General features: G+C 44.7%; 1 protein-coding gene across 1 annotated transcript in view; it reads left to right on the top strand.

Annotated features, from left to right (window-relative positions):
- The first annotated feature begins 1,340 nt into the window (after positions 1-1,340).
- LOC116900627 (signal-regulatory protein beta-1-like) overlaps positions 1,341-27,869 on the top strand; it is an 81,037-nt gene continuing 54,508 nt past the window's right edge. The window contains exon 1 of the mRNA XM_032902344.1: positions 1,341-1,573. Within this exon, the coding sequence (XP_032758235.1) occupies positions 1,552-1,573 (22 nt within the window). The 5' untranslated portion in view covers positions 1,341-1,551. The remainder of the gene's footprint in view (positions 1,574-27,869) is intronic.

The raw sequence follows: 27,869 nt of genomic DNA, 5'->3' as shown, positions 1-27,869 counted from the left end.
ATGTCTATGCAAATCACAGCAATGGTCTGAGCTGTGGAAAGCCCTAGAAAGACATGGGAAGACAGAGGGCTGTGAACTTGGAGTCCGTATTCCTAATCTAGTGATCCAGGGTCATCTCGCAATCACCATGCCCTGAGCCGAAACCCCTGTTCTGTTGGGAGTCCTCATCTATCGGCTGCCGACTGACTTCTCTTTCCTCTTACTGTGAATGAGGGTCCTGACAAGTGCTTTGTGGTCTCCTGTAGCCCTGTCTTCCTTTGTGACTAATCCTTCTATTAAACCCTAATCAAATTGCCCGACGCAGGGCTGGCTGCTCCTGCAGGGCCGGCTGCTCCTGCTGCTTTGAACCATAAGGTCCAGGTTAGAATTCTGATCAGGTCTCCCCCCTGGTGAAATCACAGCACCTCACAAAGCCCCTGGGTTTCTCTTTGTGGAGATTGTAGCAGAAACGACATCCAGAAGAGGACATCTTTCAACTGCAGTGCAAACCACTGGGTTCAGGAACTAAGTCATTTTCTGTTAATTATTATGGTTCCCTCCCTGGAGCCTCACACGGTCCACAGCATGGCTATGTCTTGAAAAATTTTTGTGGCAATTACAAAGGAATAAATGAACGGCACGAAAGCTGTAAACAATGACCAGGGGGCTTATCCACTACACACACACACACACACACACACACACACACACACACACACACACACACACGTACATGCATACACACACATGCATTCACATGCACGCACACACACACATGCACACATACACATGTACATACACACTCACATATACACGCAAACACACACACACACACACATGCATGTGCACACACACAGCTTCACTTCAGCTGCACAAAGCAGTTTTTGTTTGAAAGCCCTCATCCCTGGCAAAGCAGGAGGGTGTGAATGTCTATATTTATTAAAACATATTTAGCTTCTATTTCTCTTTTCCACCCATCCACTGCATCCTTGAGAAGCAGCAAAGAAAGAGTACTATTTAACCCAGGTTCAATTCCCAGCTCTGTTGCCCATGACTTTCTTGGTCCTCAGTTTTCTACTCAGTAAAACAGGGGTAGTGGTTTCTACCTTGTCAAGAGCCCAGGAGAGAAGCTTGAATAGCTACAATAGGTTCACCCACAGAGGCTGGGCACAGTTCCCCGAGCTGAAGCTGGACCATTTGGAAAGACATTGTAGCTGGGACATCAGTCCCCTGAAGGTCTCAGGACACCTCTGGCTGGTGGCCCGTGCTTTTCCTCCAGTTGAACAGTGACATCAGACCGGCCGTTCCCAGGCTGTGGTGTGGGCTGGCAAGTCTCAAGTCCTCTGGTTGTCCCAGTTTCTGCAGACGACAGGCAACTGTGCCTGGGCTGCAGCACCATCCCCAGGTTTCTGCAGCTGCCACGGGGCACTCAGGCCTGCTGGGATTAGTAACTGGCTCACAGCCTGAGAGCCAAGGCCCTAAATAGAGGGCCGCCTATGCCTGCTGCAGAAGACCTTGGCAGCAGCTGCTCCACCTTGTCACAGGCAGGGAAACTGAGGCCCAGAAGGAGAGATGGATTTTCCACTGTTACCTGGTGAGAAAATAATGGCCAGACCCAAATTTCTCAAACCAAGGGCTAATTCATTTGCTCAGTCATTCCCTGGCTTGAAGCTTATTTCTCTCAATCCGTCCACTCTCCCTAGCCCACCCTGAACTGCATGTCCCAGTTGATGACACGCTTACCTGATCATCCTCCATCCAGTCTACTCTCACACAACCGTCAGGAGGAGACTTCTTTGAAAATGCAAATGAGATTACATCACCCCTGGAAGACTCTTATAGCTTCTGTGTCTTCCAGAATGAATGGAAGATCATGTTGGGGTAATCTTCTTGGGCACTGTGCGAAGTCTGTCTCTGTATTATTCAGATGTTGGTTTCTGTACCGCCGGAGTAGAGCATTGGCAGACTTTGGTATTGTTATTTCTATGAATCCGCCTGCCTTAGTAGTTTGGAAACAGACACCTCCCTCACCTTCTAATTGGTTGACTAAAGATCTAATGACCAATAGCTGAGGCAGGAGAGAATTGACGGGACTTCTGGACAGAGAGAGGGTCTTTGGGGGATTCGCCAGCGTGACACGCAGGTGGAAGGAGCAGGTGCCGGGACTGAATGAGAAGTAATGGGCCATGCGGCAGGATGTGAACTAGAATTAGTCAGGTTAGAGCTAGCTGGGAGATAACCTGCTATCATGTCTCAGCTCTCATAAATAATAATAAGTCTCTGTGTCATTCAGGGGCGGTCGGGTCCAAGAAAATCTGGCAATAATTGGTGTCCAACGTGAGGGTATGTATATACCCAAGCTTAGGGCCTGAGAAAAGTCTCTGGTGGAAAACGTGGAGGAAGATGTTTCCCTAGCAATAGAGCCATGCAGGAGGCCATTGGAGAGGAGCCCCAGACACAGCCGCCACAAGTTCTCCCAAGCATAGCAAGACAGGTAGGCCCATTCCTGACCTACTGAGCTTGTGAGCAATGGTGGTATAGAGGCGTCACCGCCCCTTCCAGACTGCAGTGCTCAGGTGGGAGGCCCAGCTGCTGTTGGCTGCAGTGGACAGAGGTCAGAGGTGCTGGCCCAGTTGGTGCACCTTGGGAATGCTCAACAGCCTAAGGGGGGCTGCTGCTGCTGCTGCTCGGGTAGGCAGACAGTGGCTGCAGTCAGAGTTGGGTGGAAAACAAAGCCTGTACACTGGCCATACAGTGGGTGGAAAAGGTCCCAGTGCACAGAAGCCTCAGTTTCCCTGGTTGGCTGTGGTGGGCTCAGAGCAGGGGAACTGCCCCTTCCCTATGAGCAGAGCAACTGGGGCAGGACCAGTGGCCATCACCCCATGCTAAGCGGAGCTGCAAAAGGAGTCCAAGTGACGGTAGGCAGCAGAAGCCAGGCCCAGGAGTGACTGAGAAACTGGAGTCCTGACCACACACGAGACTGATAGGACAACGTATGCTTTGAATTGTACTTAGGTGCTGAAGAAAATAAACAAACAAACTGGGTATAGACAGTCGTAGACAGAAATATGTAATTTAAAAATAATAAGTGAAGTCCCCAAAGGAAAGAGAGAGTTAGAGAGATCAAAAAGAAAATATTATGTGTTTAAAAAATTAGGAATACAATGGGAGGGGCACTTGGACTCCATGTAATTTTGTTTCAGTAATCGGCATAAAATAATAATATTTTCGGTAATGCTTGCAATTTTATATATCCTCTTTAAGAAAAATCAAAATCAAACAAGCTTAGATAAGGAGAGGAGAGGACTGAGGAATTAAATGTTAGGTTATAAGTGATAGACGATCCTTTGAATCGGAATAAAGACGCTTTAGAGGAATCAAATCTAAGCCCTACAGTGCCCCTTTGTGACAGGATTGTAGAATGGCAACCCATAGAGACGCTGTATGGGTACAGATTCTGTTTGATGATGCCATCTTAGAGCAATGTCACGAATAGCCTGTGTTTCACTTTGTAGTGTTTGGAAAACTAAAGTACATACATACACTGATACGCCATACAGTTGCTGCCTATTTAAAATTCCAATGGGCTTTGGCCTTAAGTTCTGGAAAGGCTGATTCTGAGATTGCACATTTATTAGAGGTGGTGGGTATCTTGGAGATGCCTTTGCAGACTGAAGCTAGTGATGCTCCAGTACATTATCCAATGGAACACAACGTTTCAGACATTATGACATAAAACATGCTACAGATATATCTTATAACCCTACAGGTCAAGCAATCATAAAAAGATCTAACTACACTTTAAAGGAAGTGCTCATAAAACAAAAGGGGGATAGAAGATCTCCCAGAGACAGATTAAATAATGCTTTATTGACTTTAAATCTTTTTAATTGTCAATAAGACAGGTAGCACAGATGCTGAAAAACACTGGATTTTAGAAAAGGACTGCTGAATTAACTCAAGAGTACATATCTGATAACTTCAGAATGGAAGTCAGGAAATGTGTTGAGTTGGGGGAGAGGATTTGTCTTTATTTTCACAGGAAATGAAAAGCTATGGGTTCCTTCAAAAATTATTAAGATTGTCTTGACCGTTTGGCTGCAGACGCAGAGAAATAGACCAAGGAGAACAATGAAGCAGGTGGTGTGACTGCTGGTCCATCTACATGGGATCGACTCTGAGGCTGGCCGAGACATGAAGGTCTCTGCAGTAGCCAGTGCATCCTGTTAGCTGCAGGATTTTACACACCATATTCTCACATGACATGGATAGAGTTTGTATTGCACTTTTCTTATACGGTCCAAATGGACTTATAAAGCTTGGTGCCCTTCACAGAATCGTCTCTAGGTGATTTGTGCACACTGCACATTCCATACCCATATTAATGCAAAACTGAACATTACCTTTAAAAGTTTATGTGCTTTCAGAACAAAATGAATGAATGAACACCAATGAAGACAAAATAAGTACCCCAGGTGACCTAGCCTCACAGACTATCTTAATTTCTAGTTCCTCAAAGCTCGCATCCAAGACAACCTGGAGGTGGCCGGGTCAATCGGCCCAGCCTCACAGACTATTCCAGCCAAGGGACTTAAGCCCTGTTCCTTTCCATCCCACAGAGGCTGGACATCAAACAATGCAGCAGCTCTCCCAGGATTTGTCCAATATCCCAGTTCCCAAGGGTCCCCAAAGGATGCTGTCGCCTCTAGACAATAGGAAGCAATTTTAAGAATACAATGCCCCCATTCCCAAGAGGCGGGGTGGGTGGTTTTTGTTTGTTCAATGGGTTATAAATGTTTGTCACTGTTTAGGGGGTCAGTCACAAGTCGTTACTGGTCTCGATTAGGGAGGAAGCAAAGTAAAGGAGATCAGATTCAGGGATCTCTTTCTCTCCTCTCTCCTTTCTCTTCTACCTAGTGTTAGGAGAAAAGGGGGAGGGAGGATAGAAAGAAAAGGGGGGTCACAAGGATGAGAGGATGAAAAGGTAGGTTGTTAAATCTACTTTTAAACTAAAGAGCAATTACGAGTCTCAAATATTTTACCTGACAGATTATTATATATTAATAGAAATGTAAGGTTATACTTTTGTTATAACGTAATATAGGTATGTTTCCACCCTTGTTTAAGGCATTGTACTTAGGCAACTCACTTTACAATGTAATGTAAAGTTTTATCCTTATGAAAGATACTACTGCAAACTATTTAGGATAATTAAGAAATGCAAGTCAGTAATTAGTCACCTATAATAACCAAACTCGTAGTCTTGTTAGGTATTAGTCTAGTTAATTACAGAAACAAGCTTTATTTAGCCTGCTGTCTATGTTTTTTAAATTAAACAGATAGTGAATAGCTAGAAACAAATAACATCTGTCTATTGAGATACACTTTAGATAAATAGGTGGTCTTTGTCTTAGATGGGGCTTTATTGCTCTGAAAAGATACCGCGACCATGGCAAAACTTATAAAGGACAACATTTAATTGGGGCTGGTTTACATGTTCAGAGGTTCAGTCCAGTATCATCAAGGCAGGAACATGGCAGCATCCAGGCAGGCATGGTGCAGACAGAGCTGAGAGGTCTACATCTTCATCTGAAGTCTGCTAACGGAAGACTGACCTCCAGGCAGCTAGGGCTAGGGTACTAAAGCCCACACCCACAGTGACACACCTACACCAACAAGGTGTAGTTCCATTCCTTGGCCCAAGCATATACAAACCCCCACAGTCTTCAAACACTTCAGAGATCTACAGAATACAGCATTTAAGTCTTTGTTATTTTTTTTAAATAAGGTTTATCTGACAGTGAGACACATCAGCTCCTGGCGACACAACCATTTTATTTCAAAGGAGATCACAGACACGAAAGAACTTCCGTAAGGAGCTTGCATCAAATGAGGCAATGTTGCCACTGGGCCAAAAACTGTCCTTGTCTTGACTGCTGACAGCCTGCTCTCCAAACTGTGGACGAGCAGGACACTGGGTAGCCAATTGACCAACTTCGCTGAGACAAGGAAGGTAGGCCAGTCCTACATAATTCCTGCTTCACAGATAAGTCTGTCAGATGCTCGGAACTTGTAGGCTGACAAAGATGGGTGACCTACTGTTACAGAGCGATCTTTGCTGACTTCCAGGCAGCCGACAGTGCCTGTCACTTCTATAGTTTTGGAAGCTGCTTGCTCTGTGCTTCCTGTTTACTTGGGTAAAATTTATCCTTCACAGACCCTTTCATCTCACAAAGAAGCTTAAGTTGTTTAGGGTTTAAGATGTTTTAAGGTCTAAAAAGATATTTTTAGGTTGATAAATGCAAGTTATGATAAAAAATGCTTTCAGTATAGAACTTTGAACTCACCAAGATAGGATGAATAGTGGAGTACTTTCTCCAAGGTTGCCAGATACAAATGGGCTGGACATTGTGAATGTAATTCTTACCTGGTAGTTCTCATAATTGTTCTTTTTGAATGTAGTTGATTGGTGTTCGAGAAAACGTCATTTATTGGACTAAAAAGGGGAGTTGGCACGGTGTAAAGGTTGTCTTTGGATTATTCACATTTGATTTTTGTACCAGGAGAGAGCTGAGAACTGGCTGGACTTTGGTATTGTTATTTTTAGGATCATCACTTGCCTCAGTATTTTGTAAACACACCTCCCTCACCTTCTGATTGATTTAATAAAGATCTGACAGTCAATTGCTGAGGCAGGAAAGGAAAGGCAGGACTTTGTGACAGAGAGAAAGAATTGGGGGGAAAGAATTGAGAGATAGGGGATTCTCCGGCATTACTTGGAGGTGGACAGATGAACAAAAGCAGAGTAGAGGGGTAGACCTGGCCACATGGCGGGGCATAGGCCAGGATTAGGCGGGCTAGAGTAGTTGGGGGAGGAGAGGAAGGCCCAGCTAAGACCTAAGCTTTAAAATACTAATAAGCCTCTATGTCATTATTTATATATCTAATGGGTCTGAATTAGTCCCACTATAAGATTACATGAACAAGAGCCACCCAGTCCCACATAGCCTTTTTTAAACACTGTGCTACATAGGCACAGACACAGAAACACACACATAGACACAGACACACAGAGACACAGAAACACAGACACACAGACACAGACAGAGACACAGAAACACACACAGACACAGACACACACACAGACACAGAAACACACACAGACACAGACACACAGACACACAGACACAGAAGCATGTGTTGACACATGCACATTCACACACATGCATGTGATCACCACGCAACAGACATGTACATGCATGGAAACATGTTTCTATGCACACACATTCAGACACATTCATATGCACACAGCATATACATAAATATGCACATCCACACAAGCACATGAAAACAGGCACACACATGCACACATTCATGCATACACATGTATGCGGGTAAGCATGTGTATATGTGTACATAAGGCACACACACAAACAGGAATAACATGCATATAAACACATACACAGGCACAAGGATGTGCCTTTACATGAACATATATAGTTGTAGGCACACATGAATAAACATACACTCGCATGCATACAAACAAGTAAACACACATGTACACACACACATGCATACACATAGTGTGACGGTGATCATGTTGGCTTCTTTGCTGTCTCTGGGAGGTCCTGAACCACTATTGCCTATTGTGTAGATACATATATGTGTGCACCTGCCTGTGAGTGTGCACCTGTGTGTATGCATGAATGTGCACATTTGTCCCTGTTTTCAGTGTGCTTATTGGTGTGTGTGTACATATTTTATGCAAGTGTGTGCATATATGCATGTGCCCGAGCCTTGGTGCCTGCTGTTTTCTGTCTTGAATGCTTGTCCTGAATATCATCATGCCTAGTTCACCCCGTGGCTCCTACTGTCCCCTCTTTAACCTCTAATGGCTCCACTTATGCGCACTCTGTCCTGTTACTGACTCACCTCTTGGTTTTCATGAGAACTAATTCATCCTCAGGTGTGATAACAAGTTGCTTCTACTCAAAAACAACTTTTATTTTTTAGCTTTAAAGATGATCCCCGCCACCTCAAATAGCTAATGGTGGTTCTGTGCTACTAGTAAGTTTCAGGACTGTCCTGAGCCCCTGAAACTGCACTCCATACACAGCCATGTTTGGTCTTGGTACAAGCTAAGAGCCCACTCCTGAGTGTGGCAGTCTCAGTGGCGTTTTGGGTTGTGCTCTTGTGCTCGTCCTTGTCACCTCATTCCCCTCCCCTATCCACCATTTTCCCAAGATAAATCAGCCAGGTCAGTCAACACATTTTGATGAAAAAGAAACAAGTTAGTCTTTTGACTTGACAAAGTACGCCATTCTAGGGGCAGAGGGGCCGGGGCAGTCAGGAGCATGTGGAATTGGTGCTGCAGAGGCCAAGACAAGGCTCCTTTTGTGTTCTGGGACAAAGATAAAGTGTCCTGGCAAGATGGGGCCAGGGCCTTTCCAGCGCCAGCTCTGGCAGACCGGATTGGCTGGCAGTGGTACAGCTCACCCCTAGCGACTGGATGGCCCGGCTTCTCACTACCTCCTCCTCTCTTGGACGCAAACAATTGAGAGCTAGTGAGAGGAGTCATGAAAGTAAGCTGTTTGCCCTTCCTGGCCACCTGGCTTTCACAGGGATCGGCATCCTCAGATCCGGCAGGCCTAGGACTTGTGCGAGCTTTAATTTGCTGCTTCCGTGGCTTTGGGAGAGAGAAAGCTGGCCTGGGTTCTAGGTCAGGTGACTTTGGACTCTCGGAGCCTCTGGCTACCATTGGACAGACAGCACAGCTGCAGGGCAATTCCAGCTGTACAGATGAGTGACACGTTGCCGAGTAACAGCAAAGCGCATGCTGGATGCAGAGCCGGCGCTTGGGTTTCCGGATGCCGCTTTACATCTGGTATCGCATCTGATTCTCAAGGTCACCCCTGTGCAGGAGGCAGGGTGCTCATTCCCACTGAGTTAGAAACCGAAGCTCAGGGGAGGGATGGCACCAGCGGGGGTGTTAGCACAGGTTAGGGTCCTGAGCAGGCGGGAAGAAACCTTCATCATGGAAATATTGGAGAGCACACTGGGCCACACTGCTAGCCCTGTGTACTGCTCCAGATGCACTGCTCTGACTGCTGCAGAGAATGCCCCTTTCCCACCCCCAGGTAATGGACTTTGCCTTTTATGACAACCTACCCTAGAGCAGGAAGAAATTCACTTGCTTCCTGGGAAAGGAAAACTTGTATGCTGTTTATAATTTTTTCTATGTGGGAGTTTTGAATTTTTTGTTTGGTTGAGGGTTTTTTTTTGAGGGGGGGGTTGGTGTTTTATTGTTTGTTTGTTTTTTAGTTTTAAGATGGGAGTTTCTCTGTGCGGCCCTGGTTGCCTTGGAACTTGCTCTGTAGACCAGGCCTTGAACTCAGAGATCTGCCTGCCTCTGTCCCCTTGAATGCTAGGATTAAAGGTACGTGCCACCACCACCACACCACTGCTGACACCCGGCCCTATTTGGAAGACTTAGCAGAGGATGTGTTTGCCTGGATGGCTTATCACCATACAGCTCTTCCCTGAGCACCTGCTCTCTCATTGTCAGACACAGAGGAACACGATAGAAGAGGTCCTGGCCTCCTGGAGCTGATGTTCAATCCAACACTCTGGGCCATAGCTGCACAGCAGAATCACCTATGCAAACAGTAACCTTTTTTTTTTTTTTTTTTTTTTTTTTATGGCTGTGTCCTGTGCTGGGGCCATGGGACTTCAAACGGTGATTCTAGGCCCCAGCTTTGCTGAGAACTGGAGTGTGAGGTTACGAAGGAATGAACACCCACCTAGAAAAGGAAATTGACCTTGAGAACGGGATCCATAAAAATGGGGTTGCCACGACCCAGCAAACATTTCTGGGGTCACTGGTGAGGAGTCTATAGCTCCTGTTAAAGCTGTTAAGTACACAATGGGAAATGAGGGAACATGGCCGAGGCTAGGGGGGGGAGCCCAAGCTGGGGGTGAGTGAGCCGGAGTGGGCAACGCATTGTATGGCTGCATATTCCTGGGACGTCACAGGTGGGCCAGAAGGCCCAGAGATGGCAATGGTTCCCCAGAACCTGCAGGAGTTCACACTGCCTCGAAGCCCAACCCATTTTACCCTGTAACCCAGATGGTGAGGAAGACCTAAGGCACTGTATTTAAGGCTGACACCAGGTCTCCTCCTACCCAGCCTGCCCCTAAAGCAGTCCCAGCTCACAGAAGCCTGGAGCATTGGGTAAGGAGCTGGGAGGAGTGAGCAGGGAAGTCAAGGGCTTTAGAAAGGCTATCCCTGCTGTAAAGTTCGGCAGCTGGGTGTATCTGACTGGGCCTTTGAGAGGCCTGCAACTGGAGAGGGCTCTAGCCTCACAGCCATGGGGTGCAGGGCCACACGCCTTTGTGAATAGTCTGTAAGGAAACCATGAGCTCTGACACGGCTAGGATTCTGCTGCACCCTATCCAATCAGATCCAGAGTCACTGATCCTAAAGGGGTACTTTAGAAAAGTGTTTCAGTGAGTGGCGGTAGGGTTGTGTTCAAATAATGCAGACCTCATTCATTTCCTTTTTTTACGAGCCTAGATGCTGTGTTCCAATGTATTACGATACTGTACTAAGATGCTGGGTCATGCTATATGCTAGCAGGATAGGTTGCCTTGGAGTTTTAGATTGGAATGTTGCTAAGAATTGTGCTTTAAGATGTTGAATTAAAATATAAATCTGTGTTAGCATGTTCTGTTTATAATAGGATTTTAGAGCTTTATGCTAAAATACATTATTACATTGGAACGTAGTAACGCTGTGTTTTGTTAGTATGGTGTGTGTAAGCCTAAATCAAGAGGAAGCCCGTGGGACTATGGGACTTTTTGACAGAGACAGAAGGATGCCTGGCCTGGATGTCAGGGACAAGACTTGGGTTCACATGTGACAGTGGCTCTTCTAAACCTCTTCCTTTCTGTGGACTCGGAATCCCTACTTTCCTAGCAGGGGTTGCTGGGCAGTGTTGGCTCTAGGGCTTCTTTTCTTCAGCCACACGTCAGGCTCCGAGCATAGGACCCTCACCATTTGCCTCCTGAGTATCCTGGTAGGAGAGAAGGAGGCTCCTTAGCAAGGAGATTGAGCTTACCTGGGAGTAAGGCGCTTCCTTGCTGCCAGAAAAAGGATGAAGGGAAAGTGACCAGGGCGAGAGAACTGCAGACCACGGTGGGGAGAGTCTGGGGATGGCAGCCAGCAGCTCGCACCCGGTCTGGGCTGGAGCCAAGCTCTCCCAACGGTCTTTGTAGCCTCCACTGCTGACCATGCTGCTGCTAGACAATAGGAGGAAGTGCCAAGTTCTAATCACCTAGGGCCACATCCCAGGGCCCAGTCAGACCCTCTTACTCTTCAGTTCTCCTTCATCCCTGTGCAGGACAGGCTCCTTCAGAACAGGCTTTGAACAAAAATATCTGGGCTTCCCCACACCAACTCTTACTGCTCCTCACTCACTGGAAACAAAAACAGGCAACACTGAGGAAGTGTCCACACGTTCACAGAGGCACTGCCAGCCACGTACCTCAGCTTTGCCCACATCCAGCCGCCTGAGGGGTAAACACCCCACTGAGGGGTAAAACGCATGGCCCAGCTATTGTCCATTAGATCTTGTCTTGGTCAGCTCTGCCATTATAACGGACTACCTGAGACAATTTGTAGACATAGCGTATTTACACTAGGGTTCCAAAGGTAGGAGAAGGACGGGAGCGTGGGAGCGGACTCTGCTGGCTTCTCCTCAGGGCTTGATGATCCGTCTGTGGAGAAGAAAGGGAGGAGAGGGGTTATGCTGGTTAGTTTTTATGTCATCTTGACCCAAGCTAGGGTCATCTGAGACCAGGACCCTCAACTGAGAAAATGCCTCTGTGAGATTAATTAGTAATTGGGGGGGGGGCAGCCCATTGTGGGTGGTGCCATCCCTGGCCCCAGGTTTTATAAGAAAGCAGGACAAAGAGCAAGCCAGTAAGCAGCACTCCTCCATGGTCTCTGCATCAGTTCCCGCCTCCAGGATCCAGGATTCAGCTTCCCCTAAATGGACTGTGACTCAGGGTATATGCGCTGGATAAACCCTCTCCTCCCCATGTTGCTTTGACCGTGGTGTTAACCCTAAGACAGAGGGATTATGCAGAAGAGACAGGGCAAAGGAGGCCACTTTCTTTTTAACAAACTTTTTTAAACAAACAAACAAGCAGAAACTAACCCTCTCTTGTGGGAACAGCTCTAACCCTCGCAGGAAAGTAGGACCTGCACGACCCAAACACCTCTTAGAGACCCCATCACATCTCAGTACATCACAATGGGGACAACCTGAACTTTGGTAAAAACAGACCATAGAGAGCAGTGTTCTTGCACAAGCCATTTCCTGACGGGCTCTGTGGGTTTCATTGCAAAGTTATACGATAGCTTTGACCTCACTGAACTAGAGACTTACCCATAATGCTTAGCTCAATCCCTATCAACTGACAAGGACTCTGAGCCTGGAGAGGTTAAAGTTGTCTAAGACTGGGTGGTTCCCATGCAGTCTTCTAGGTGTTCTAGTCTTGGAGAATAAAACTCATATTTCATGGGCATCCTATGTAGAGAAAGGTCTATAGTAGCAGGAATTGGAGCAGTTTTTCTGGGGGAAGGGGAGGACCGACAGACTGGGTTTTGGTAAGTCAAATCTCTGGATACTTTTTCCTTAAATTTTATTTTTGAGACTATAATATAATTATAACATTTCTCTCTTCCCTTTCCTCTCCAAACCCGTCGTCATCATCGTCATCATTGTCATAGTCGTCATTGTCATCGTCATCATCATCACTTACGTTTGCATGTGCAGGCATGTGTGGGTCGTGGTCTGAGTATAGAGGTCAGAGAACAACTTCTCTGTTCCCCACACTTCCCCACAGGGCCATGGGGGTAAAATTCTCATCCAGCATGGCAGGAATACAGACAGGGCTGAGATAGGCCTTGCTTCACAGAGGGTAGAGAAGCGGTGGGTGGAAAGGGAAGTGGATGGGGGCCATGACAGAGGACTCACCAGGGATAGGCAGTCTTATAAGGGTGGGGCACGGGTATGCAAAGAATAGACTCAGGCCTGTCTGAGTGCTAGCTTTGCCGTTAGCTTGCTGTGTGACCTTCAGCTGATACCCTACCCTGTCCGGGTTTAGTGTCCTCTTAGGAAACACCACTCCGTTGGTGAAGCCTCTTGGAGTGTTTGGATCCCTTAGTGTGTACCTAAAAGCCTTGGGATGCTTGGCTGGGGACACTGGATACATCTGTCCAAGAGCCCTTGTTCTCGTCGTCATACTGGAGCATGACCAGCAAAGAAGGAATGCCCAGTCCCTTAGTGGACGTAGAGGGGAGCTAAGGATGGCGGGAAACACCCCCAGACCTTACCTATTCGCTTTTCTTGTGGTCACTTGCTGGGGACAGTGGGAACTGAGCAAAATAAGTCCCTAGGCTGTGGCTAGGAAGAGTGAGCCACGCCTAGCGCCCGCCCTTGGGACCCACAGTCTAGGGGCGCGTACTGCCTTTTGCTGCATGTAGATGTAAAGGCGTCTCATCTTCTCGGCAAATTGACATTTAAAAATAAATATATAATGTTCTCCTTAGTCTTTTAAAGTCACAATTGATTTAAAGGCCATTTTATATGGCAGTGTAATCGCCCCAGATATCTCCTGGTTACCCTTTACATGAGACACCTTTTCCATTGCTTCTCTGCCATTCTATGCATGATGTCTGATGGAAAGGAAATCTTTTGAAGACACCAGATAGTTGAATTTTTTTGTAATTAAATCCACTCATCAGTTCATGTCTTTATGCAAGTATGGCGTGAGTGTGTGAGTTTGCGCCTGTGTGTGTGTGTGTGTGTGTGTGTGTGTGTGTGTGTGTGTGTGCAGATGTGTGCTTGTCATAGTGTGTGTATGGTAATCAGAGGATAGCTTCAGATGTCAGGCAGTCCTTACTGAAGGAACTCCGGCTAGCGTGGTTCTGGCAGGCCTTGCCCTCCCTCCCTCTTCCTTGCTAAAAACCATTTGATTGCATTCCTATAGCTAGCTACCGAGGTCTATCTATTCCTTTGCTTGGCCACTTCCTCCTCCTGAGGCTGACAACCAAGATCCAGCTACCAAAGTATTAAAGTCCAGCAATCAAAAGCCCCATCTGGCTCACCTGATTTACATACCGATTAACGTTAAACACCACATCCTAACAAGGGGTTTCCCGTTTTACTTTATAAACTGCCGTTTTTCTATGGGCCACAACTGTCTCTATCCAGAGGCAGTTCTTTGTCCCACTCTGGGACAAACCCCCTTATCCCTCTCCTTTGCCCCTTTTCTCCCCCCCTCCTCTTTCCCATCGTCTCTCTCTTCCTCTATCTCCTGTCTTTTCCCTGATCCCCACCCTCTGTCCCTGTGGGGCAAATGACTCTCATTGTGCTGAGATTTGGACTTGGGGTCCTGAGCCAATCCTTTTCCTTTCACAGTGTCTCTTGTGGTGTTTGGTAGCGTGTACACTAGGCCGATCAGCCCTTGAGCTTCCTCTTGTCTGCACTTCTGTTTTACCACCACACTGGGATTACAGAACATGCTGCTGTCTGGCTTTATGTGGGTCCTGGGGATTTTAACCCAGTCCTGGTGTTTGTGTGGCAAGTACTTTATTCACTGAGCCATTAGTGTTCAGTCTGTGCCTTTTGACTAAAAAGTTTAACCCATTTACATTTAAATGAGTTACTGATAATTAGTTTTGCTGCTTTGTTACTTGTTTTCATGGCCGATAGTATCTTGCCCTTGGCCCCCCAACCACCACCACCACATTCTTTTCTATTTAGGTATTTTGACTGGTTGGTTGTTGTTGCTTTTATTTTTTGTAGTTTTTATTTCATTTTATTTTGTGTCCATTGATATTTTTTCAGGACCCCCTCCAACTCCCAACCCTTACCCTTAATCGCCTGCCCTCTCCACCCGCCCCCATACCTACTTTCTTCAATATTACAGGTTCATTCTCTGAGACATCTTACTTGGTAGCACTTACTGGGTTGAAACTTGCTGTGTAGACCAGGCTAGCCTCTAGAGGCAATGACCCCCTGCCTTTTCTGAGAGCTGGAGCTACTGGGCTCACCATCTTGCCCTGCAATGATGCATCTGGTCTTCTAAAACAAGGGTAAATTCGGAGCTCTCCTTAGTTTGGAGCCAAGAGCGTTCTTTCTCTTTTCTCAATAAACAAAGCCCGACCCAGCTGTGTCGGGTCATTTTCTCCCATGTGGCCATGTTACCGGATGGTGCGGAGGTCTTCCCAATGTTCTTTTTGTTTTTCCTTGTTTCATTGTTTAGGGCATAACAGCAAATGCTGCATCTTGTCGCCAGTCAGTATTTCCTCCTTTTTTTATTTTTGTCTTTTCGAGACTCTCAGTTTGGGGTAGTAACTACCACTCTCACATATCTTACACATTACTCAATAGTCATGAAGTTACCAGAGTAAAACAGCTATGCAGACAATTACTAAATGGCTACTGGCAGGACTCTAATTCATTTGTGTTTTTCCTCCACAAACCAATACTCAAAAATATAGCAAAATACCGACAATCTGCCCCCACCCCAAAACCTCCTCCTTGACCAAGTTAAACTAAGAAGAAATGTTTCAAGGAGTTGGAAACACTTATTGTAGAATAGAGCTATAAAGGTTCAAGTTAATATTTCAATGAAAATTCCTAGGAGGCGTTCACCGCCTGTTAATATGAGAGAAGTTTATTTGGTATATCATTGAACTATTTTATAGAAAACTTCAGGTCCTGCTGTGCTCTCTCTGAAAAGTATAACATTTCAGTGGCCACACAAGGCCAGTTAAGTATGACCTAGACCTCTCCATAAACCTAATATGTACTTTTATAATATATAAACATAGTTAATACTCGTGTACTTGTTCTCTTAAATGAAAATAACCTTATAGAAAGGCCAAGTTCCTATACAGGAAATCTTTCATCATTATTATTTTTGAGGTTATAATTACATCATTTTTCTTCTCCCTTCCCTTTCTTCCCTCTAATTTCCCTCTCACCCCCTTTCTCTTTCTAATTCTTGCCCTCTTTTTCTTTAGTGGTTGTTACATATCTATGCATATACACATATACATATCTTAATATAGAAATACAATCTGATGAGTCTTTATCCTGTTACTTGTATGCATTTGCTGTCAGAGCTAACCATTTGGTATTGGATAACCAACTGATGTGCTCTTCCCTGGGAAGACTGTTTCTCTCACTCTCAGCAATTCTTAGTTGCCTGTAGCTCATTGTCTAAGCCTGAGGACCATGGTCTTTCCTTCTTCCATGTTACAATGTCTATGGGCAACATCCTTACCCAGGTCTTACATAGGTAGCCATGTTTGCATTAGTGATACTTTGTATTCCACACCACAGAATGAAACAAAGGCCAGTAATAAACACAAAACCATTCCACACTGAACATGCTTGATCTCATCTGTCGGTAGACATTTAAAATATGCCCTATAAACCATAGAAATACGCTCTACCTATACCTATAAGTAGCTGTGGTTCTATGGCCTGTCAGATTGCTGATATTTCTTTATGATTTTCACAGGGATTACACAGGTCCCAACTTCTTAAGCTGCAATTTCATCCCATGTGAGATCTTATAACAGAATGTGATAGTTCAGTAAAAAAATAATCTGGCAGATTAAATAATAATAATAATAATAATAATAAACAGAAATAAATAAAAATATTTGACAACAGCAAAAGGTTGCTGAATGTCTAACGACAAAACATCATTCAGAGTCTGGTGTGGAACGAATCTGAGGTTGCAGCGGTTCGTGCATATCGCTTGAACTTCAGGGAAGCCCTGGTTCTGAACACACTTGGTACTGCATACACCAAGAGCAAAGCAGTCCTGAAGATCCGGGCTTCTGCCGTTGATCACACGTGGCTTATTGTGCATGCCTTCCCCAATCTTTGGCCACAAGCATCTGTGGCCTATTGTGAGCCCTGCTCCATTTTCTTTTCTTTTCTTTTTTTTTTTTTTTGTTTCTTTTTTTTCGGAGCTGTGGACCTAACCCATGGCCTTTCGCTTCCTAGGTAAGCGCTCTACCCCCTAGCTAAATCCCCAGCCCCCCTGCTCCTTTTTCTTAACAGAGCCCAGTGGGTAGCCCACGCTAGAGAAAGATCAGAGTCAAAATAAACAGTGACGTGCAGGTGGCTTTGCAGCACGCTCGCTCGTAGTTATAAGCAAGGTTTTCAGGAAGAACCCCAGGAGCACGGCTGTACCTCTTCCAGTCCTGTCCAGCAGCTGCACTAGAGGAAAGAAGAATTGAGGCCTGAGCCCAACAGATGCCAGAGAACTTTCCCTACTGTTTTGAACGTGGCTGTTCCTTAATTGCATATACCCTCGGTTGTTATAAACCTTAGGCTGTTATCCAGAGCTTCTGTGTCAATTCACCCTGTTCCTGAGCGTGTTAACTTGATGCTTCCACAAAGGAACCAGACCGAGGAGTTTTCCTAGCTTGATAAAGCAAACTGGCACAGGAGAAATGCACGGGCATGGGCCACGCTCTGGCACGGAGGGAGGTGCTACAGATGAGATCCGAAAGACCAAAGGGAAGGAGCGGCTTTGGAGCTTAAAGAAAAGAAGGAAGAGGCAAGGAGAGAAGTTGAAGAAGGAACAAAGAGTGGAAAGTCTGGTTTGTCCTGGGTCCTGTTCAAAGGGAAGCAGAGAACAGGGAGCTGAGCCGGGGCACGCAGTTGAACCCCTGCTATAATGAGGCTAGGAACTCATGAAGGGTATGAAGAGACTTGGGGGTTTGGTTTGAAAGGAACAAGGTAGCCATTCAGAGGAAGCTTAGAGCTGGAGCAAATAAACTAAGGAAAAGTCTACATGGATACCTGGGCCAGCAGTACAGCTGGAGTGCTGGGACCAGGCTCAGCTTTGGGCAAGAGTTGGGAGGCTGAGAGTTCAGTAGGAACAAACTGGCCGATCCCTGAGGGCTAAGGGAAGGCCTGGCTGAGTAAACCAAGTCTGGCCCCGAGAAAGGGGAAATGCTCTGGCTTCATGGGTTCCCTTCCCTCCCTCCTTCCCTCCCTGCTTCCTCCTTTTTCTAAACCTGTCCTCCCTCCCAGGAAAGGAGATCTATTTCTTCTCTGGGCTAAGCTGAGACAATATCTTTGAGGTCTATGCTTTTTAAATGGGAACCTTTGAGAAAAATGAGGAAGCTGGGGCCCAAGGGTGGAAAGTGACCACTGACCACGTGCTGTCACCTTGCAGTGTATCAGTTCCCTCTGACACAGAAGTGTCAGCATTTTTACTGTGTTTTAGGTTGGTACCAAGATTTCAAGGATCAGGGTCCTCCGGCTCACGGCCTGAGGCTGTGGGGGCTGCTGCTCTTCTCTGAACCTGTTTCCCCTTGGGTTCCACAGAGGTGACAGTCGTCCTGAGACACTGGTTAGCACAAGCTGCACACGGTACTCAGCAGGGTTCCTGCTCGCTGTAAGTGTACCCCATTAACACTTCTAATGATATTGTGATTACTGCCATAGCTCTACTTTAACAAGGGCTCGCACACTTGGCTTGAGATACCTCTAACGGGACCGAATCTGACTTGGTTCTATGTCCAAGAATGTCAGAGTGATCCCTTCTTCCTGTTCCCTCCACCTTAGCCCCAGAGTTCACCTGTTTCCAGGCTCTGAAGGTTGTCTTAAGTCAAAAGGCAATGTCAGGGGCAAAAGGGAAGGGGTGGTAACAGGAAGAACAGGAGAGTGGCCATCCGTGCTTTAGCTCCGGGTCTAATCAAGACACTGAACAGGTAGACACTGGAACTTGTCTGTGAGGTTGGCTTGGAGCTGCAGGTGCCACAATGACGGGAACTTTGCAGCTCTTAGAGCCCAGATGTCAGCTTCTGACCTCAGAGCATGGGAGGAGAGTGTCCCTAGCTTCCCCAGGCCCCTGCCAGGAATGAGGCAGGACCTGAGGCTGCTGCCTCTCAGGGCTCTGTCATAAAGCACACAGTGGTAGGTTACTGGTTTCCACATAAGCCAAGCCCTTGATCTGCATGTTTGAGGAAACCCTTTGTTCCTTTCAAATCTCTATTCTCTCAGCTGGCTGGTACAGTGACTGGAACAGTTGGGTTTTTTTTTCTTCTTCCTTTTCTCTTTGGGTTTTTAAAAATAACTGGCTTGTGAGTTCAGACAGAATTGGGTTCCAGGCTTGGTTCAGGGCCAGGGACTTCTACATCCTTTTAACCCCCTCAAAGGTCCGGTAAAGAGGAAGAACCTGAAGACTAATCAGGTAGAGGAAGGCATGCAGAGGCGGCCTCTAGCTCCGGTCTGATAAAGAGAGACTAAACAGTATAGTCAACAGGATGCACACTCTGTGATAGCAGAGAAGGGTTTGACAGACACAGGCGGCCAGTGAATTCACCATCTACTCTACAATAGGGGACATCGTTTATTGGGTAGACTGCAAGAGGACAGCAGTCTGAGGAGCAGTTAGATGCCCGCCTATATATAATATTAGAGGCAATGTCTCTGTTTTGGAGACGCACTTTTGGTTAGGATGAGTTTTGTGTGTGCAGTTTCCTAGCATGCAAAGGAATATAGCCCAGGCTGGCTGCTGTGCAGTCTGAGAGGTTAGCACACGTCATTTCCAGTTTTCCAACCTCATGCAAACAAGGTCTATACAAATCATGGCCATGCAAATATGGGCAGCCCTGGCTGATTAAGGTTCCATCGTGGTCAAAGGTTTTGGTCATGGGGCACTTGGCTCTGTGGTAGATACCTTTCCAAGACTAGCCGTTAGGGATTCCTGGAACATGCTTGTGAACATTCCTTAATTGGGAATAGACTTCATTTTTCCAGTCTCCTGCTAATGGCCTTCCATCCACAAAGGCACAGACAGAATGATGGGGATTCCTATGCTGTCTGAACTCCAGGTACCCCATCTCTTTCTGGAGCTCAATTTTCTTTGATATAAAACCAGGAGCCCTAGGAGATGCCGCTTTCTTTCTCAGTTCTTGCCTGACATTGGTAATCATTTTTCCACACGCAGTTTGGGTTCTCTGAAAGAATGCTTTTTAACACAGAGCTCCAATTATCTGTTATCAATTGTATTTGGCCTTCAAAATGAGACCTTTCTCCCATTCTGAGACAAGATCATCTCTAAGGGACCAACATGAAGTAGGTGTGCAATAAATATTTGTTGCATGAATGGGCGATTGGTTTTAGCTATTATTCCTTGCCAGGGCTATTTTAAGAATTTTTTAAACAGTGAACAACAAAAGTTCTTGACTTTAATGTAATGTGTATGGGAGATAGGCAGCAAGCAAATAAAGAAAAAAAAATATATACTTCGTGCTCAGTAACGAGTAGTTGTGACAAATGAACACAGAGCAGCTGGAAGTGTCACTGGCCAGGGCACATTGTAGATAAGAAGGCAGGAAAGGCCCTCTAGAGCGGGAACATGGGGATGCAGAAGTCAAGAAATGGAGAGGCTCCTGGGACCCTTCTAGATTTTGAGTCTAACTTGGTCTGATTGTAAGATTGAAATCTTTTAAGAAAGATTCTAGAGGTCCAGTGATTAGCCACTGTTCTATTGCTGTTACAAAGCATCATGACCAAGACAATTTATAAAAGAAAGCATTTAATTGGGGGCTCACAGTTGCTCCAGAGGGCTGGAGTCCATGACGGTCATGGTGGGAAGCATGGTGGCAATGGTGCTGGGGCAGAGCTAAAAGCTAACATCTGCAAGCACAAGGCAGAGATGGGGGCAGGGAGGGAGAGAAGAAGGAGAAGGAGGGAGAAAGGGAGGATGGAGGGAAGAAGAAGAAGAAGAAGGAGGAGGAGGAGGAGGAGGAGGAGGAGGAGGAGGAGAGAGAGAGAGAGAGAGAGAGAGAGAGAGAGAGAGAGAGAGAGAGAGAGAGAGAGAGAGAGAGAGAGAGAACTACCTGGGAATGGTTTGGGCTTTTGAAACCTCAACTTTCACCCCCCAGTGACACACCTCCTCCAACAAGACCACACCCTCTAATCCTTTCCTAACAGTTTCATCAAGAGGGGACTAAGTGTTCAAATATATGAGTCTGAGGAAACCACTCTCATGCCAACCACCATTCCCAGGAATCTAGAAATCTAACAAAAATATAGACTTAGACTGCTCCCATGTTGCATGACTAAGATTCCACTGAGATTCTAAGATTCGCTGAAGCACTGATGCTCAAATATCCCAGGAAACATCGTCTGCCTTCTTCCTCCTATTCCTAGGAAATAGATTTTAAAAATCCATTTTATTTTATCTTAGTTTCTATTTTAAAAGAAACTACTTTAAAGTAAACTAGCTTACTTTAGTCCTCAAGAAAATTTATGTAAGCTTTATTGTTTCACCCTGGATTGATCTAATTATCACTGAGAAAATTTTCACCAAGTTCTACTGTGCTTAAATATACTTAAAATAAATCACTTGGGGGTCAGACTTTCAGTTTGAACTAACACCGGCTACTGTCATGCTGAACAGAACTGCCCTCTTACCTCCCACAGATCATCACTGCGCTGGACCCACGTGGGTGTTGCACAGACCTCACAATTTGGAGAAGGTAAGAAGATTTTTCTTTAAGTGGGAGTGGAAGGCAGGAGTTCAGTCTTCTCACCCAAGGAGCCTCCACCGTAAGAGAAGGTGAAATAACATGAGCTCTTCTCAGTTTTCTGAGCAAAGCATTTTTATACAATTATTGAGACATCTGTTAGCAAAATATTCAGAGCAAAAGCTCTGAGACTTCATATGAGTGACCGTAAAATTCAATCCTTGGTTTCCTGAACAAGGACCCATCGATGTTGCCAATTGGAGACGCATAGGAGCTAATGTGAAAAGAGACCATGAAAGGGGGATAAAATCCCTGTCAATTATCTTCAACTACAGTGATGCACTGCTTGGATCCCCTCCAGGAGGACCATAAAGAGGAAGATCCTCTGGTTACATCTCGGCAAGGGGCTACAGCTCCTACATTTAATGAGACTGATTTAGATACTTATGCTACCTCCCCTTTCAAATGCCCCAAATTTATATCCAAGTAAAACAATATTCATTCTCATCAGTCTGATTCAGAAATTTTGTCTATGCTGCCTCCCTTTCAGAGACTACTTAGAGAAGATGAGAGACATAATCAACAAGAAAATGATTGGAGAGAACCTCTTACCATGCCAGCTCCTCTAATGTCTGTAATTTTAAATCCTCAAGACCCAAATGTGTGTCAACATTACCAATTTACTTTTGAGTTTTTTAAAGAATTTCAGAAAATACATTGCTGCCAATGGTATGCATGCTCCATTTACTGATATGATATGGGAATATTCAAGAAGGGATATTGTCACTCCTTGGGACAATAAGTAAGCATGTAAGGCTTCCTTAGCCCCAGGATAATACTTAATGTGAAAAGCAAAATATTATGATGAATGTGATGAACAGAAAGAAATCATTGAAATAATGTCCTTATTAGTTCAGACATGCTTTGGGGGAGTGGACTAATACAGTAATACTCTAACACAGATGAATGGTTTGGCCCAGTGTTTTGACCAAGTACACTTTTGTGCACTGCAAGTCCAGAGAACTATTCCTGATCATGGATAAACCATGGGTCCTCCGGTCATTCTAAAATAGGTGGTCAATGATCCTTGGCCTGAGTTTCCTATTCAAGTTAGGAGAGCACTATACCCAGAAATAACTCACGGGGAAGCTGTAGATATCCTGGTTGGGAAGCTGGAGTTTGATGGAACTGCCAAACAGTGTAGAGCTGTCACAGCACCAGCAGGACATGGTGGGTCTTCCACTTGGGCAACAGTCGCTCAAGATGCCGGCAGTTCTCATTGCAGCAGCTATTCAAAAAAAAGTTTCAAAAGAGACCTTGCTTTGAATGTGAGAATAAAGGACACTAAAAATTTGGTGCAAAAAACCAAAAAACTAGTAATCCAGCCCCTTGCCTTTGCCCATGATGTCAAAGAGGAAAACAATGGCCTAAGGAACTTAATACAATTAGACAAGGATGGTAATCCTTTAAACTTCCAAGGGAAAAATCCCCAACCCCAGGATCAAAGGCGAAATTTACCCAATCAAAAATGAACCAGACTCAAAAACAGACTCAGGAAGAAAATAGGGTCCAGTGCAAGGAGATTAAATCCCTTAGCTTTATGAACAAGACCTTGATCTGAGGATGGTCATCCTATGTTGACATTATCCATAGGAAACTCTGCCTTTAGAAGCATGCTAGATCCTGGGACAGATCATTCAGTTATTATCAAGAGCAAGGGCCCCCATACTGGCCAATGTCCACAGCCACCCCTTTACAAGGCGTTGGAGGACAACAGGATTCTTTAAAAAGTACAAAAGTCTTAAATTGGACTGACTAAAATTCTTCCTAGGACCTTCCTATTTCAGTGGGGAAGAGACACATATTACAACAAATGCAAGCAGTGGTGACCATTGCTGCAATGACTCATCTGATAAGTATAATACAAAAGCCTATAATGCCCCTAATTGGGGTCATTGCTCAAGGGGCCATCCACACAGCTTTTAAAGTACAGTGGGTCTTTGATGACCCAGTATGGATAAATCAAAGACCCCTTCATGGGGAAAAGTTAAAACAGGCCCAACTTCTAGTGCAGGAGCAATCACAACCAGGATATTGAACCTTTAGTGGGCCCCTGGAATTTCCCTACTTTTGTAACTCACAAACAATAAATTTCCACTGTTATATGATCTTAGGGGCAAGCATGTTACTATGAGAGCAATTGGGGTCCTCCAGCAAGTGTTCCCCCCTCCTACTAGGAGTCCTCAAGGACATTATATTGTTATATTTGACTTAAAAGACAGCCTTTTCTTTATTCCTTTATATCCTGATAATAAGGAACATTTCACATTCTATTTCTAAACAATCAACAGCCAGTGACCCAATATCAGTGGAAAGTTTTACCACAGGGACGAAAAATAGCCCCCACTAGTTGTCCATGCTGTGCACATACAGCACTCAATCTGGGGCTGATTAAATGTCCCAAGGTGTTGGTCATTCATTATATGACCAATATAATATGAGCTCTCCTGCTCAGCTAATCAATACATAGAGAGCTTGACTTGAGTGTTAGATAAACTAAGAGCAAAATTTAAACAGAGTTCCAGATAAAGTAAAAATTATTTAGGATGTTACTATACATCAACAGATTTGCCATCATCCTCTCTGCTTAGAACATCCCAAGCAATGTTTCTTCAGTGAACAGCAACGACAACAACAACAACAGCAACAACAAAATGGGACCATATGAATCAGGCAGGTCCTGTCAGCCTATCAGCACGACGGCTTTAGCTCTGCTCTTTACGTAGCTTTCCAGAGACTCTGGGCAAACTTTGTAAGAAACGCAATACCAAAGTGGAGTGAGTTATTCACGTATTAATTAATGCTGTCACTAAAGAGGTAGCCCGTAGAGCTAGTTCCTTACTTCCTTATCAATTATTTATCCTTCCTTCCTCATCTTTGCCTACTGGAATTATCTAACAAGGAGGTAATGGTATTATGGAGATTAGTTATAATTATCTGTACTCTTTGCTTACAAGAAAATATAAACTTCATGATGATGGGAAGGACGGGTCTTAAACAATTTACCGGTAAAGAGACCACAGAAATCACTGTGCCACTACATAAAATTCAGGATGATTATTTGTTCCACACTGATAGTAATTGGCAGGTAGCATTTATATGTTACTCAGGACACATAAACAGTCATTATCCTAAAGATCCCCTTTTAAGTTATTTTCGAAGATACTCTGAGTATTACCTAAAGTCACAACTAGTAAATCTCATAGAGATCCACTTTAATGCTTTTACAGATGACTCTTCAAAGGTACAAGGAGGTTATGTTTTATGTACAAATCCCACACACATTACACACACACACACACACACACACACACACACACACACACACAAAGATTGTGTCCACTCTGGCTATCTGCACTCACTACAGTCACTCAGCTTTTTCTGGATGCTTCTCAGCCATTAAACACTGTAACTGACTCTGCATATTGTGCTCAAATGGTCTCTCTTTTAGAAACTTGCAAGACATAAGCCCAAGACCTACTAATCTTATTTCACAATTATTTCTTTCCCTTCAGACATCTATATGATAACGAACTCAACCTTTTCCCCGTAACTCGTAATCCCGCTCCTTCTAATTTCTCAGGTCTGTTAGCGTCCACTAATGCTCGGCTGATGTGCTGCGGCCTCCTTGCCCCGCAGTGCTTCTTGTGCAGGCCACTCAAAAATCTCACAAACTTCATCAAAATGCAAAGTCATTACAAGAAACGCCTTCTTAGCTCGTGAGTGAGCACAACATACTATTCCAACCTGCCCTTCCTCCTCTTTCACCCCACTGCCCTCTGCTGGCGTAATTAATCCTCAAGTATTAAAATCTAATGCCATTTGGCAAATATTAGTCGTATCTCAGAATTTGGAAGTTTAAAATAAGTTCATGTAACAGTTGATGCTTTTTCTAATAGTATTGCTGCTTCTGCTCTCAAGCATGCAACTGTGGTGGATGCCATCTTTCTTTGACTATACCTTTCTTTTCCAGGACTCCAATTCCAACCAAACACTGATAATGGTTCAGCTTATATTAGCAAATGCTTTAAGGAATTTTGCAATCTATGGAATATTAATCGTGTTACTGAGATTTCTTAAAATCCATAGGGTCAAGCTACTGTGGAACATTACCATCAAGTACTTAAATGACATTTTTAAAAGGGGGGTTATACACCCACCTAACTCATGACAAACTATGCTACACTTAGCCATGCTGACTTTAATTTTTCCATTTTAGATGATAATGCTGCTTTTGCTGCCTCAAAACATTTTGCCCTAAAGGAAACCTAGTCTAATGTTAAATTTTGTAAAATGAAAATATCTAGATACTAATCAATGGAAAGGATCAATTGTTCTTCTAACATCAGGGTGAGGTTAGGCTTAAGTCTTTCCAGATAACGAATCAAGTCCCAGATGACTCCTGCTCCAGAGCGTCTGACTAGGACAGCATTGGCTTGGGGAGATAGTGAGACTTAAACTCGTCAAGTCAAGACCTCAGGAAGAATACAAGGACACGATATCACAGACCCCCAAATGATGCTGTAATGTTTACTGACTGTGTTACATGTTATTTCTCAGCTTGTTGCTATAGAATCCAAATGCCTTCTGTCAGGAGTCAGAAAGGCGTAGCCCTAAGAGGAGACAGTATAATGTCATTTTGCCATGATAGGGGTTGTTCTTATAGGTTTTTTTGTTTGTTTGTTTGTTTCTGTTTTTTAATTAATAGGACCAGGAGCGATGACAAGAAAGCAAGGAAAACTTTCAAAAGTTTGGTTAATAAGACTACTAACATTACAGCAAGCCTATTAGTAGAAATTAGCCAAGAAATGGGTGAATCGAGAACCACAATTTCACAAACTAGAGCCAATCCTATATATTATTTGCTGCTCAATCATAATCTTGGTTGTCAACAATTTCATGGTTTGTGTTGCACGAATGTGATAGATGTCTCTCATACTATCGATGGTCAAATTAATGATCTACATAAAGAGATAAACACAATCTCTCAAGTGACCTTTGAGTGTCCGTCCTGGTTAAGATGGCTTTCCTCTTTCCTTGGTCCTCTGCTAGGTATTATAGTTCTGCTGTGCTTCTTTATAACAGTTAGACCAGCCCTGCAAGTGGTGTATACAACCTTAGCCTCTACTACAGCCCCAACTTTGCTTTAAAAAATAAAAATATGGGGAGATGTTGGAGGCATGGAGGGCCTTGTACTCACAGATAGGTATTAAAGAAACATGGAAAGTCGGCCCACGGTTGTTCCTTAAAAGGAAGGAATGTGATACCCGTTATCTCCCCAGAAGGCTGGGGAGGGACAAGTATTCTAGTGTGATATATATGTGTCAGGAGATCACACTGGACCCTTCCCCTTTTCACTGACTTACTTGTCTCAGTCAACCTATAGAACCTATCTTTGTGGAAGATGTTGCATAGACTTTACAAAGAGTTTCAATGTAGTCACATCCAATCTTTATTTAGCTTACTTTGTTCCTCAAAGAGACTTGTGTACACGTTACTGTGCACGTGGTAGTTAATTATCAGGAGGAAAGTTTTCACCAAATTGTGCTGGGCTTGAATATGCCTAAAATAAACCAGTCAGGGTCAGACTCCTGACATTGTGCTGAATCCAACTGCCTTCTTGCCTCCCACAGATCGTCACTCTTTGGGTCGTGGAGGTCTCAGAGACCTCCCGCAGTAAACAAATGGTCTAATGCTGCTCTGAAAGCTTAGTTGCAGCAATTTCATACATGCCCATTCAGGAAATTCCTGCAAACAACAAAGAGGAGTGAGACCCTCTCGTGGTAGTGCTCTGCCTGACTCTGGCACCTAAGGCTGATGCTCCCAGGGGTGGGCTAATTCTCATCAATCAAAAATCCAATAGGCTGGATAGAAGCCTTAAAAAAATGATCCGGACAGCATGCATATGATCTCTAGAAGCTCAAACCAGGTCAAAATCCAATATGGAGGAGGGCAGGTGGCCACCCCTACCTGAGGAGGACACACATTTGATTGCTTCTGAGAGAAAGGGAGTCAGTATTCTTTAGTGGCGTATGACCCCTGTTGCATCGACCACACTGTGAAGCAAAAGAATAGGTGACCAACACAACTGGACTTGATGGGGGTTGGGAAGGGAACATAAAGTTGGATATGTAGGGAGGTTGAGAGGAAATGAATAATGTTGGGAGAGAGGGATGAATAAGATCAAGATATATTCCATGAAATTCTTAAAGAATGAATAAAAACATTATTTTTTAAGGAATCAATTAAA

The sequence above is a fragment of the Rattus rattus genome, chromosome 5 (assembly GCF_011064425.1).
Source record: "Rattus rattus isolate New Zealand chromosome 5, Rrattus_CSIRO_v1, whole genome shotgun sequence".
NCBI classification, from domain to species: Eukaryota; Metazoa; Chordata; class Mammalia; order Rodentia; family Muridae; genus Rattus; species Rattus rattus.
This window is presented reverse-complemented; position numbering and strand designations above follow the sequence as displayed.